The 13,868-nt window shown below is 59.2% G+C and overlaps 1 protein-coding gene across 2 annotated transcripts in view; it reads left to right on the plus strand.

The window, feature by feature from the left end:
- ANOS1 (anosmin 1) overlaps positions 1-13,628 on the plus strand; it is a 118,367-nt gene extending 104,739 nt beyond the window's left edge. For both annotated transcript variants that reach the window (XM_056113781.1, XM_056113780.1), the window contains 10 exons: positions 1,275-1,459; positions 2,878-3,007; positions 3,539-3,747; positions 5,021-5,159; positions 6,129-6,275; positions 8,696-8,790; positions 10,798-10,969; positions 11,669-11,889; positions 12,836-12,977; positions 13,519-13,628. In XM_056113781.1, the coding sequence (XP_055969756.1) occupies positions 1,275-1,459; positions 2,878-3,007; positions 3,539-3,747; positions 5,021-5,159; positions 6,129-6,275; positions 8,696-8,790; positions 10,798-10,969; positions 11,669-11,889; positions 12,836-12,977; positions 13,519-13,577 (1,499 nt within the window). In that variant the 3' untranslated portion in view covers positions 13,578-13,628. The remainder of the gene's footprint in view (positions 1-1,274; positions 1,460-2,877; positions 3,008-3,538; positions 3,748-5,020; positions 5,160-6,128; positions 6,276-8,695; positions 8,791-10,797; positions 10,970-11,668; positions 11,890-12,835; positions 12,978-13,518) is intronic.
- Positions 13,629-13,868: the final 240 nt, after the last annotated feature.

The following is a 13,868-nucleotide window of genomic DNA, read 5'->3' on the forward strand; positions in this document are numbered from 1 at the left end:
GTGCCTGGGTAGGGTGTGGGGGCTCTACGAGTAGCAGGCAGTGGGGACAGCAGCCGTTTCAGTCAGCCAAGCAGTTCTGCATTTCTCTGGTACCAGCGCAGCTGAGATTTTAGATGACCGATCTGTTCAAAAACCATCACAAAGGCAAAGCTTCACATAGCATAGGTCGGCCGGGAGGTCCCGGCCGGCACATCTGGTTCTGCCATCAGAGAGCTGGTGGAAGGCCGGGAGAGAGGCCTGCGTTAGGGGGCTGAGCACATCTGCAGACAATTAGGAGCCAGTGAGAGATGGGGCACAGCACCGACCCCTGCTTGAGGGGGGCCCCCATGCACCCTAATGCAAAACAGGCCCTTAGCGTCACAGGCCAATCACCAGAAGATGCGTCCTCATCACTCAAACGACTCTTGAATCCCCTGCTCTGATCGGCCAGGCCTCGCTGCTGGCGTCCCCTGGAGAGCGCTGAGATGTGAATGTTCAAGAAGGAGAGCTTGGGAGGAGGGGCTGGGCTGTTTGCAGTTCCATCACCTTTGCTGCAGAGCTGCTGTGGGCTGGCCTGTCCCGGGGTGGGCCAACATGCAGGGCTTGGGCGAGGGTACTGCTTACTGGGCACTGGGCGTTTGGCTGGAAGCTGCCCTGCTCGAGCCCTCAGGCCACACTTGGGGTGTCCCTGAGGCCTGAGGGCATCCCTGCCTGAGTGGGCAGTGAAGTGGTGGGTGCGGGTTCGGGCACGGAAGGTCACGTTGGGCAGCCTGGCCGTTGGGTTCCTGCAAGATCACAAGCATGGCCTAACAATTGCAGTGCAGGGGCTACCCAGGCCCGGGAACACTGCTGTTTCTTCATTCTGTGTCCACGGGACTTCTCTTGGTGTGCAGTGTGGACGCTGAATCCAGAGGGCTGTGCGGGATGCAGCTAGTGAGTTGTCAGCCACACACAGAGCCAGAAAGGGCAGCAGGGGCATGTGGGTGGACACGGGGCCGTTGGGAGGGGACAGTGGCTGGAGAAGGGGGTGGCATGCTCAGCAGAAGGGGCCCCACTCTCATCAGGATGGGTCCCTGTGTAAATTCCGTCAGACCTCGGGGCTGTGGCCTATCCACGTTTACAATTCAGTCCAACAAGAGGAACTGCCACAGAGAGGGATTCAGGCTTTGACTTAGGAATTCGGTGAGACTATCTCTGGGGCCAGGGGCAGACCAGGCCCGTCTTGGTGTCTCGACAGCCAGAGCAAGTGGCTTCTGGCACGGCCTCAGCTCACGATGGCGTTTGTCCTGTTGCAGGCGTACCCTTGAAACCACGGAAGGAGCTGCGCTTCACGGAGCTGCCGTCAGGTCAGCTGGAGGTCAGGTGGTCCTCCAAATTCAACGTGTCCATCGAACCGGTCATCTACGTGGTTCAGAGGAGGTGGAACCTGGGGATCCACCCGAGCGAGGATGATGCCACACACTGGCAGCTGGTGACCCAGGTGAGTGCCAACAGGGAAGGCAGGCAGCATGGCCCCTGCTCCCCAGGAAGGCCAGCTGTTCAGTACCCGTGCAATAATCCTGCCGAGGAAGGGGTGGTTGCGGGGAATAGACTGAGGCTCCCAGACACTCTGGGCTCTGGAACCGCATCATAATCCTTGACTATCGAAGCATTCCAGAGTCCCCCCATTAGTTCAGGCATCTGGAGATAAAGGGACGAGTGGCAGGAGAGGGCCTGGAGCTGAGCTCAGCGCTGTTGCTGGCTCTCTACTGGCCTCGATGAGAAAAACAACGTATTTCCTTTCATCTCAAGAACTCGGAAGCGGGCGCTGGCCCCTCTGAGGCTAGTTTTCGCAAGCAAACCTGCTTCCGTGCCATAGATTTCAGGGGATCACCCGCAGAGGGCATAGAGTGATGACTCCAGATTCTTGGCCGAGACATGAACCACCCCCTCTCCCCACCAGAGCTCACGTTTGCTTTAGGGCCACCCCCCGGGGACACTCACTGCTTGTGCACGGGCTCTGGGGGGGATAACAGAGTGCCAGAGATGGAATCCACAGACTCATACATGTGGGTGGTATTCATATACCCAGGCGCCACCCAACCTGGGGCCATCTCTCTCATCCTTCCCTTTTTTGGGGAGCATATATCTGGACGTGAGCGGCACCTTACCAGGTTGACACCGTGGTTCCTTCTTGGATGATGTGCTGTCATGGGTATGGTGTGACCATCAGCTTTCGCTTGTAGCTGGCAGGTGCAGGCTGGGCTCTGGGTGGGCTTCTGGTCCTCCTGGGACCCCGTGGCCAATCACAGCCATGATGAGAGGCAGCCGTGGGCAGAGACGAGGCGTCCTCATCTGGGGGTGCTGCACTTCCTCCATGGACGCTGGGGCTGGCACCTGCCCCTGTGCCAAGGGCTGCATCGGAAGCAGGTAGCGACCCCTCAGCCTGGTGACAGCTGGACGGCCAGTTCCTTAACACCGAGGACTGTCCAAAAGAACTGGGAACCATCCAGTGCTGTGTGTGTTCTCGCTGTACTCTGGACCAAGTCTAGCTGTGTGTGGGGACATCTGGCAGATGTCCACCTGTACTCCAGGGAGAAGGGAGCATCTCAGGTGCTGTGAGCTCCCAGAAACTCCTGAGCTTCCTTGCTCAGGTCTGGGGAGCACTCCCTCACAGCGTCCATACCCCACGGTGCACGCGGCCAGAAACACTCTCTTCCTACTGCCACGTCTCAGCCCTCCCCGTGTTAGGAGCGCCCCCCCCCCCCCCGCAAATACTGGCCAGGATGGTGCCAGGGACTGGGCCGCCTGTAAGGGTGTGGCCACAGGGAGCCCAGTGCAGGGAGAGGCGTGGGTTGCGTGGTTGTGAGTTGGGGGGACCTGGCATCATGCAAGGCTCAGGGCTGTCCATCCCCGCAGACCACAGATGAGCGGCTGCTGCTGACGGACCTGCGGCCCAGCCGATGGTACCAGTTTCGTGTGGCTGCCGTCAACGTGCATGGCACACGTGGCTTCACAGCACCCAGCAAGCACTTCCGCTCCTCCAGGGGTGAGTGTGGATAGTGAGGGGGACAAAGGCCACGTGCATCCAGGGCCTTTGGAGGACGGGGGCTAGGGCACATCCCCACCGGGGTTTACAGAAAACAAAGAATGTCGGGGCCAAGACTCTTGCTTAGCCTGTGCCCTGGGCCCTGCCTGGACACAGGGATAAGCACTTTGCTGGTCCCGTGGGGTCCGCCTGGATGCAGCATGTCCAGGAATCCACGTGGGCAAGGGGCTTGTGAAGAGTTTCCCAAAGTCGTCCCCACCAGGCTCTTCCCTGCGGGCAGCCCCCCTGCCCAGCCCTGCTGATAGCTCGTGGTTGTGAATGACAGGTCCATGCAGCAGCACTGTCAGCCCACCGTGGTGGGTGTGGCCACACACCCGTGGGGGAGGGTCCCCAGAAACTCATGGTCGCGGGATGCTCAAGACACTCAGGATGCCATGGAAGTGGGACGATCACACAGCCGGGGGCGGGGGTCGGTGCTCAGCTCCCAGCTCTGCTGCTCCTCTACGTCCTTGCCTTCTCGGATGCTTCCAGATCCGGGTGCACCCCCTGCCCCCGCCAACCTGCGGCTGGTCAACTCCACGGGCCACAATGACGGCACTGTGAGCGTGACCATTGCCTGGGACGTCCCCGAGGAGCCGGACACACCTGTCCACCACTATAAAGTGTTCTGGAGCTGGGCCACGAGCAGTAGCAAGTCTGCCGTGCCCACCAGGAAGAAGCGGAGGAAGACTGCAGGCGGGGTGAGTGGCAGGGAGAGCCGGCGCCTGGAGCTGGCCCCGATGTGCAGAGAAAGTGGCCGCAGGACCCCAGCAGTGCACTGGCAACATAGGGAGTGGGAATGGTTCCACAAAGGGTTGAAAGGCTAGGACGGGAGGGAGGGTGCTGGCCTTGCATGAAGCTGCCTGGGTTCCATTCCATACATAGGGTCCTCTGAGGCTGCCAGGAGTGATCCTTGTGTGCCAAGCCAGAAGGAAGCCCCGAGCATTTCCGGGTGGGTCCCCCAACACACACACTTAAGACATGTGCCTTACATACACCCAACCTAGGTTCGAATCCACTCATCCCACTGGGTTCTCTGAGCCCGCCAGGAGTGATCCTGGAAGGCAGAGCCAGGAGGAACCCTGAACATTGCCAGGCATGACCCATCGCTCTCTCTCTCTCTCTCTCTCTCTCTCTCTCTCTCTCTCTCTTTAGCAGTGTTGAAGTAGAAACCGGGAGAAATGAAGTCTGTCTCTCTCTCTCTCTCTCTCTCTCTCTCTCTGCAGTTAAATATAGCCCCTCATGTCCAATCACCAGCTGTAGCTCCAAATATCAGAGACAGTATCAGAATGAGCAGCAGCTGAGGCTTCACTGTGTCTGTCCTATTTAGGTCACAGAAAGACACTGGCTGGTTTCGGGAGCTAGAGGGATAGCTTAAGAGTTAAGACACTTGCCTTGCACACAGCCAAGCTGGGTTTGAATTCCGGTAGCCCACAGGGTCCCCTGAGCACCACCAAGACTGATCCCTGGGAGCAGAGCCAGGAAGCCCTGAGCATGCAAGGCGAGACACAGAGGGAACACACACACACACACACACACCAGGAAACAGCCAACATGTTGCACGTCCCCCCTCGTGTGTGATCACCAGCCATAGCTCCAGAACTCAGAGAGACAGAATGTGCAATAGCTGAGACAGTTCATGTGTCCATCCCATGTAGATGTTAGAAAGAGATTTGAGCGTCTGTGGGGCTGGGGTGATGTATAGCAGGCTAAATCTCTTGCTCTGCACACGCCGATCTGGATTCAAATCCCGACAGCCTGTGTAGGCTTGTGAGTGGGTTCCTTTCCACACAGGCTTTAGCCTTTCACCTCTACGATATGACCTTCAGCCGGCCCCTCCCTGTGGCGAGATTCTGTGCTGGCGTGTCTTGTGCCTGCCACAGCATGGTCGGTCATTAAAGGGATTGCTTTGTTGTTGGTAGGACCGTGGACCTCTCATTGATGTGTCTGTGTGTGTGTGTGTTTGCCCCCAAGTCGCAGCACGCCGTGAGCCTTGAGCACCTGCAGCCCGACTGTGAGTATAGCGTGGAGCTGCAGGCCGTGGCCTACTGGGGACAGAAGCGCCTCAAGAGCCCCAAGGTGGGCCTGCACTTCACAGCCGCCGCCAGCCCCCGTGAGTGTCCAGGGCACCTGGGGCAGGGGGGCGGGTCTCCCTACAGTGGTGAGGGAGCAATGAACTCTGCATGCTGCACTTTGATTTCTGGAGTCTTTATTAGCACCCTGCCCCTACATGGCTAGCTATCACTTTACAGATTTCACAGGAACCTCCAATCTCATTCTGGTCACCCCCGTGGGCCGTCTGTGCACAGTACCTGCTCGGGGATGAGATCATCTCGGGTGGAGATGGCGTTGAGCTGTCCACTGTGCCATGTGGCACCGCCAAGAGCCACTGCACTTAATGGTGGTTGTGTGGCTGCCTCCGAGGTCCTGCCGTCCCATAGCCAGCCAAGGGGGCCCTGCGCGTTGTTTCTGTGTGGGCGAGCGTGCCTGCACCGAGCCACCCCACAGAGGTGCCTCCTGCACTCACTCATCTCAGGGCCTCGACGCTGTGGCGCTGCTCGCACTGAGGCTTCCAACGCAGGCCACGTTTCTGGGGCTCTGTGCCAGCTGGGAGGAGCCGGGAGGATGGTCGTGTGTGCAGCTGGGCCCCGGGTGACCTTGCCGGGGACAGCTGTTGCTGCCTTTCTCCTCTCTCGCCCATGGCTTCCTTGCTCTTGGGAAAGCAGCAACTTTGGGGCAAACGAGGGGAGCCGCCAACCAGCATGGTGTGACTTGGCGCTGAGGGTTCTGATTGTATAGCTGTTGGTGTGGCTGCCTTTTCAACTGAGGGTGTCCATCGACGAGGTCTGAGGTGTCTGTGGGGAGTCAGAGGCTCAGTGCCCCTCTTTTTCCCCAATACATTTTTAAAAATTGAATCAACGTTAGATACAAAGATGTTCAAGACAGAATTTAGGCACACAGTGTGCAAGCACCCCTTCACCAGTGTCCCTCGGCGTGATGCCTCCCGCCCCCAGTGTCCGTGGCCCCAGAGCGTGGGGAGGTGACCTGCCCGTGGGGGACTGACGCTGCCGCTTTGTCGCAGATGAGACTCCAGGGAAGGGCCGTAAAGGCGCGGCCGTGAAGCAGCTGCCCTTCCACGCCCGGCGCCCCTCGCGGCCGCTGGAGATCGGGGCCCCCTTCTACCAGGACCACCAGCTGCAAGTGAAGATCTACTGGAAAAAGGCTGAAGGTTCGTGGGTGCCGGCTTTGCGTTGGCTTCAGTGGGCATGCACGCACACTCATGGTCTCGGGCTCCTGGGTAAAGTCAGGGTACGGAGGAGGGTGGGACCCCCTTACCCATCCTGCTGTTCCGAATCCCAAAGCTTGTCCCGCCTTCCCGGGTGTGGGGGGCCCCATCAGCGCTGTGAGGGCCCCAGAAGGGATGCGGCATGACCACTGCCTTCTGTGGCAGGCTGGTCTTCTGTCTAAAACACATGGAATTTCTTGCTGTCAGCCTTGTGGGTTGGTTTCTGAGGCGCCGCCTAGGTAGAGGTCAGGGGGCTGCAGGTGGTACATCTGGGGTTCCACAGGAGGGGGGAACATAGAGTTAAGAGTCCAAGGGGCCGTTACACAAGTGATGAGGGGAACAGGAGAAGCCAACCAGGTCCGCCACAGAGACAAGCCCCGGGTCACGTGTCATGGGGGCATCCTGGGGTCCGAGTTCTGTCTTGATGAACATGCACACCCCATGGCCCATGTGCCTGGCTCTGCCCGTGTGGGGCCCTGCAGAGACGAGGAGAGCCTGAGCTGCCCTCCAGGAGTGTCTGAGGCCGCTGCGAGCCAGCCACGCAGTGCCATGGACCAGCCACTTCTCCCTGTGCAGCCTTTCCCAAGGGCCGGCACAGTGCCCTTTCTATAGTTTCTGGCAAACGCAAATGGCGACAGCACAGAGGGAGCGTGTAGTCACAGCACAGCCCACAGACGATTGGTCAGTGGGGCTTCAGAGTGCCACGTCCTGGTGCCAATGCCGTCCTCTCCTCCAGTGGCCTCGTATGCAGGGACCACACAACCAAGTGAATCCCCAGCTTCCCCAACCCCAAGAAAACGTACATCTTCGCAACCTTCATTATTGGGGGTGTGTCTGAGGCTCACCCTGCAGTGCTCTAGGGCTGCTCCTGGCTCTGTGCTCGCGAGTGACCCGTCGCCCCCATGGTGACTCACCAGGTGGATCCCTGACCCAGAATCAGACTCGGGTCAGTGCCATGAAAGAGAGGCACTCGCCTACCTTGGGTAAGGCTTCATAGTCCCTGTACACGGTGCCCACCGCTGGGACTGTAGTGGAGGCCACGTGGCTGCTTCACAGCCGCCTCGGCCCTGCTCTGTGAGTGACACCAGCAGCTCCTGTCCCCCTGCCACAGTAGCTGGGCAGCTGTGAGCCTGCCGAGGCATCTAGAAGGAAATGAACACAGTGAACAATGAACGTGAGACTCTGGTCCGGAGCCCCAGAGAAAACTTAGACTCCAAACTGGGGGCCACATTCCCCAAAGCTGCCGACACACGGGGATCGGGAAGACATGAGCGCACTGCTGTGCTCAGGGAAGGCTCCTGGGGGGCTCTATGGGGTGCCACGGATGGAACCAGGGTCAGCCGTGTACAAGGCAAGAGCTGTATGTGCCATACTGTGGAGTCAGCCCCCCCAATTTTTTCCAAATGTTTCTTTTTGGGTCACCCCCGGCAATGCTCTGGGGTTCCTCCTGGCTCTGCACTCAGGAATTACGCCTGGTGGTACTCGGGGGACCCTATGGGATGCAACCCAGTTGGGCGCATGCAAGGCAGCCTGCTGTACTCTAATTTGTTTTTAAAATATTTTTTGCCAATTTCTTTTCATTTGCTTGGTTTGAGGTCACACCCGGTGATGCTCAGGTCTTACTATTGGTGCTGCATTCAGGGATCGCTCTTGGTGGTTCTCAGGGGACACCTATTGGATGCTGGGGATCAAACCCAGGTTGGCTGGGTGCAAGGCAAGCATCCTCCCTGCCAGACTATTGTTCTGGCCCACAAACTTTTTCCCCCTTTCTAAGCAGCAGTGCTCGGGTGGCCCCTTGTGTGGCTTTGCATGTTAATTCATAGTCATTCCCTCAGCCGTCTGTGGCTGTCCCTGGGGACATGGAGAGGCTCTCGGCCACAGCCCTGCCTTTGCAGCCTCTGCCCAGAGCCCGTCTGAGACGGCTAAGCTCCATCCTGCCACCTGAGGACAGGGCCCAGCCGGAGGCGTCGCTCCCAGCCTGCTCGTGGCTTGGAGATACAGGAGCAAGAGCTGGCTCAGATCAATTTTGGAGATGCATGCGGGCACAAAGCGACTCCCGAGCAGGGCGCTGTGTACAGGGGGGCAGCCTGTGCCACCCAGATGGAGTTGCAGAGGGGACGCTTGCTGTCGGCAGGCACCGGCGCTAGGGTGAGGGGCATCAGCCACTCAGGGTTGTCTGCTCTCTACTGGCAAGGCCCAACTTCTCTTCCAAACCTCCATCTGCACCCCCACCCGTCTGTCTCTCGACCTTCATCTCAACACAGTTTCCTCCTGCCCTCCTCTCCCCTCCTGCCCCACTCCTGCGAGCTGGGTGGGCACCCATGGCTGTGCCCATTGGGATCTGACCACACCCGCTTTTGCAGAGCCTGGTGTCACCCGCTACCATGTGCAGTGGCAGCCAGAGGTCTGCACCCACAATGAGACCACGGGGCCCGAGATGTCATCCGGGACCACCCAGGTGAGCCGCAGGGTCCCTGCTTGGCCCGAAGCAGGAGGAGCAGCTGCAACATCGTGTCTGTGCACCTAATCCCCAACACACACACACACACACACACACACACACACACACAGCAGGAAGCAGCATAAGCTGAGACCTGTGGCCAGACCCAGGTGGCCCTTTACTCCTCATATTAGCAGGACAAGTTCTGGGCACAGTGCATTACGTTGCAGTGCCTGCCGAGGGGATTTCATGGCCAGGCAGAGGTCACAGAACGCCCCCAGGATGGCGGGCATGAAGACAGGCCCCGACGTGTCCGCTGTGCGCCCACACTGGTCTTGGGAATGATTCTACATCAGCCAGGACAATGTGTCCGGTCTTGGTTTTCTTTTGCTGTTGTTTTTGCGGAGCGGGGCAGCGAGCTTTGGGGCCACACCTGGTGGTGCTCAGGAACTATTTCTGGCTCTGTGCTCAGGGGATTGACTGTGTCACCTGGGATTGAACCCGGGTCAGTGGCTGCCCTCCAGCTCCCCAACGACCAGGCATGCTCCAGAGTGCCGTGTGCACTGAGGCCAGTGACATGGGGTCAAGAGTGAGCTGCCTGCTCCGTCCCACCCTGGGCAGGAAACAGGACACTGCCGGGGCCACAGCAGTCTCTGCTGTCAGCTCGTTCTGACAGCTCCTGATGACAGACCAGTTGGTGTGCCCTGTTCTGGGACACAAGCAAGTGGTGTATTCAGTGTTTGGGGTCCATCCCAAGAGCGAGGGCTGACGGGTCTATAAAACACGGCTAGAGCAACAACACGTGGCCGGGGTGCTCACTCAGCACCCTGGACTTAGAAACTGTTTTTTTTTTTTTAAATTTTGAGATCACAGAACTAAACTGAAATTTATTCACGTTCCATTCTGACATTTCTTACTGACACGCAGAAATAAAATTTCATGAGCCCAAACCCAAACAGACTACACACAGGGAAAAGCTGATGAAACTAAATATGAATCCCAGTGTTAACAGCTGAATGGAGAATGGAATTTTTTTTTTAATTCTTCGTGGGTGATAAACTTGCGTAGAAACAGAACACTTACAAATTGTTCAAAACCTGGAATCACTGCCCAGAAATGACACAGTTGGATCATGGGAAAAACAGCAGACAGGGTGATGAGTGAGCGCCCACCCCATGCCCTGGGTGCCTGACCCCGCTGGGAGGAGCCTCTGAGCATCGCCAGGTGCGGCCACTCTCCCGTGACCCCCCACAGAAAAATCTGGAATAATGCAGCCCATTTTGTGAAAAGTGTCTAGGCCAGTTTTTGGAGGGAGGGGCAGAGCTCGGGGCACCTCAGGGCATAGTGGCGGGTGCGGGCTCAGCCTGGTGGGATGCAACTCGGCTTCTTTTCGGGGCTTTTGCCAGACCAAGACACAGTGCAGAGTCCCCGGGGCTCACCCGAGCTGGCCATACCACACAGCGTAAGGCTGACGTTTTCTCAGAAAACTATGGGTCCACCCAAGGCTTGATCCCTGACACGCCAAGAGCAGGGGACAGAAAAGGTGGGTTTCCTCTGGAGACCAGGCTCTTTCTCAGAGACATCTGTGTGCAGTTTGGGCCACATGTGCAGGGCTCAGGCCTTACTCCTGCTTCTGTGCTCAGGTCTCCCTCCTGGAGGGCTCCAGGGATACAGAGAGCGGGAGATGGAACCCGGGTCAGCCCTGAGCAAGGCGAGCCCCTTCTCACTGTCCTGTCTCTGTGCCCCCGCAACACACACACACACACACACACACACACACACACACACACACACTGCCCGAGGCCAGCTCGGGCTTCCCACGGAAAGACAAACAGCTCTGTCCCAGGCTCTGTGGCGTGGCCCGGGTTACAGCCAATCAGTGGCTCCTGCTGTGTGGAGTCCTGAGCATCTGGGTGTGGGGTGGGGTCCCAGGGCGGCTCATGAAGGGAAGGGGTGCCCTCCTCTCTCCCTTGCTCTCTCTGGGGGCTGCTCCTGGAGCCTGCGTTTGCCGCCCTCTGGCCCTAGGAAAACTACCTCATCCTTCCAGACCTGGCGTTTTCCTGCAAGTACAAGGTGACGGTGCAGCCCGTGCGGGCCTGGGGCCGCCTGAAGCCGGAGACCGTGTTCTTCAGCACCCCACCCTGCTCTGCACTCAGGGGCAAGAGCCACAAACTTGTTCGCTGCCCCGGGGAGTCAGGTGGGTTACTCAGGACAGGGCAGACTCAGCGGGCGCCAGGACCATGTGTCCACAGAGCCAAAGGCTCCCATATCTCCCACGGGGCTGTGGTGGCCAGATGGGGGCTGATACATTCCCCAAGAGTCCTGCCCCAGCCTGGCTGTGCGTCCCCTTCAGACCTGCAGCCCAGTGTGGCTCTGGCGCGTCCCTGCCATGTGTGGCAACAGTCCCCTTCAGCGATCACAAAGGAGCCACCAGTTCACACGGGCCACTGCCACGTGAGCCACCAGTCCACACGGGCCATTGCCATGTGAGCCACAGTCCACACAGGCCACTGCCACGAGTCCCAGACCACACAGGCCATTGCCACGTGAGTTGCAGTCCACACGGGCCACTGACGTGAATCACCACCATATAGCTGATCCATACAAGCGACCAGAGTAGCCACCAGGGGACACTGGCCACCACTCCACGAGCCACTGACACGTAAGCTGTAGTCCCGCTGTAGACCCCTTTGGTGTGGCGCGTGCAGCTCTCCCGCTAGCACCCAGACCAGCACTCTGAGTGCCACCCCTCTTGACTGCAATCCGAAGCCCGCTCTGGGCACCCTGCAGCCCACTGGGCCTCTCCCTGGCCAGCACCCATCTCCCGCAGCTGAGCAGGAGGGAGTCGCAGCCCTGAGACTGAACCCTGTTTCCTGTCTCCCCCCGCATCCCCCAGGTCCAGCACTCGCCAAGGTGCTCGCCAAGCCTGAGAACCTCTCTGCGTCCTTCCTGCTCCAGGACGCCAACGTCACAGGCCACTTCTCCTGGCAGGTGGCCAAAGCCAACCTCTACCCGCCCCTCAGTGGCTTCCAGGTGACGTGGGCTGAGGCAGCCCCAGAGAGCCGGCACAACAGCCTACCCAACAGCCTCATCTCACAGTCACAGATCCTGCCTTCGGTGCGTGACACCCCACCACAGTCGTGGCACCCGACCACTGAGCCCATTTGAAGGCTGGAGCTCCAGGGGAGGGGGTAGGGGGTGGAGAAGAGCTCAAGGCCTTGCTGTTCCCCTTCCCCTCACCCTGCATGTGTAGCCAGTCTGCTGTTGGGCCACTGAATTCCGTGGCTTGGGGTGGCAGACTTCACTTTGCCACGTGAGGGCCTGGACCCTCTGCAGATGCCCTCACAGGCTGGTCGAGCTGGGTCCTGAGGGAAGAGAACCAGTGCTGCAGGCCCACGGGAGCCCACGAGCTGGGACAGCAAGTGGCCACCCTGTGTTGGCTTGAGCACTGTTGGGCTAGGGTGATGTGAGAGTTGGGGGTGTGGCCACTGGTGGTGGTTTGTTCCTTGCACTGGGATTCCTCAAGAATTCATATTGTGGGGTTGGAGTGACAGGACGATGGGGTGGGCATTTGCCTTGCATGTACCAACCTGGGTTCAATCCCCGGCATCCCTTATGGTTCCCCAAGGACCCCCAGGGGTGATTCCTGAGTGCAAAGTCAGGAGTGGCTCCAGAGCACTGTCAGGTTATGAACCAAGAAAGCAAAAAAAAAAAAAAAAGAGAGAAAACGAAAGCATTGCCTTTGAGCATAGCTGACCTGGGTTTGGTCCCTGGTGTCTAAATGGTCCCCTGAGCCCTGGCAGGAGTGATTCCTGAGTGCAAAGCCATGAGGAGGCCCTCAGCACTGCTGACTCATGTCACACAGTGTATGGATGAGCATGTCAAGCCACAGGAAGGCCGAGGGACCCCAGGGGTGACACATACCATGAGAGCAGTGCCCAGCATCCAAGACAGAGGCCACTGTGGGGGGAGTTCAGGGTGTACATGGGAGTGTGGGTCCTTGACGAGAAGCAGCGGGCTGCTCTTCACAGGAAGTGGCCCCCTCTCTCCTTGACCTCCCCAGGACCACTCCATGCTGACCGTGCCCAATCTAAGGCCAGCCACCCTCTACCGCCTGGAGGTACAGGCACTGACGACAGGGGCCGAAGGCCCAGCCACCGTGCGCACCTTCCGGACGCCTGACCCACTGCCGCCATCAGCACACAGTGAGTCACACACATCCACGCACGCACACATGCACGCTCATTCTGTGTGCCATGGTCAGGCAGCCCCCGCAGGGCGTGCCAGGGAGTGGAGCCTGGTGTGCGCGCTGAGCCCACCTGTCAACCCCAGGAGGTTCAGGGATGTTTCTGATGAGCCGCAGCCTTACGAAGGGAAGGGGGGCACATGGGCAAGGGGTCCGAGGAGAGGCAGACGGAAAGAATGGAGGGGAGACGCATGCGAAGGAACAGTGACAGAGGACAGGGGCGAGAATAAGTGAAAGCGGATCCACCGGGAAGGGCATGCATGAGAGAACGAACGAGCAGGGGATGGGATAAAAGGATGAAATGGATGAAGGAAAAGACATGGGACAGAGAGTCAGTGGAGGAGCGTGAAGGACAATGGGAAGGCGTGAATGGGAACAACACGCACGGATGGGAGAATGAATGGCAGGGAGGAGTGAGTGATGGCCCTCACGCTAGCAGGGCCCCTCTGCTCGGCTGCCCTCCCGCCCCTGTCTCCTGAGGCTGCTGTCCTTCTCCGCAGGGCACCATGTCAAGCACCGCCCGCCACACCCCTACAAGCCTCCTCCCGAGAGGTACTAGCGCATCCGCAGCAGCGACGTGACTTCGTGGGAAGACCGAGGGCAGGAGACGGCCATCCCGAGTCGCCGAAGTCGGCGTCCACGTGCATGGGACTTGGCGGCTTGAGAGCAGGAGGCAGCGGCCCCTCCACCCCGACACCCCTCGACACCACCGGGCCACATTGACTTCATCAAACTGAACTTAGAAAGATGCCTTTGGCCCTTGTCGGCAAACAGGCTGTGAGGGGGCCAGCTGCCCTTTCTCGGCAGTCGACCCTCCCAGGCCGTGGCTCTGATCACGCGTGTGTGACTG

The sequence above is a fragment of the Sorex fumeus genome, unplaced genomic scaffold (genome assembly GCF_029834395.1).
Source record: "Sorex fumeus unplaced genomic scaffold, SorFum_2.1 ptg000023l, whole genome shotgun sequence".
NCBI classification, from domain to species: Eukaryota; Metazoa; Chordata; class Mammalia; order Eulipotyphla; family Soricidae; genus Sorex; species Sorex fumeus.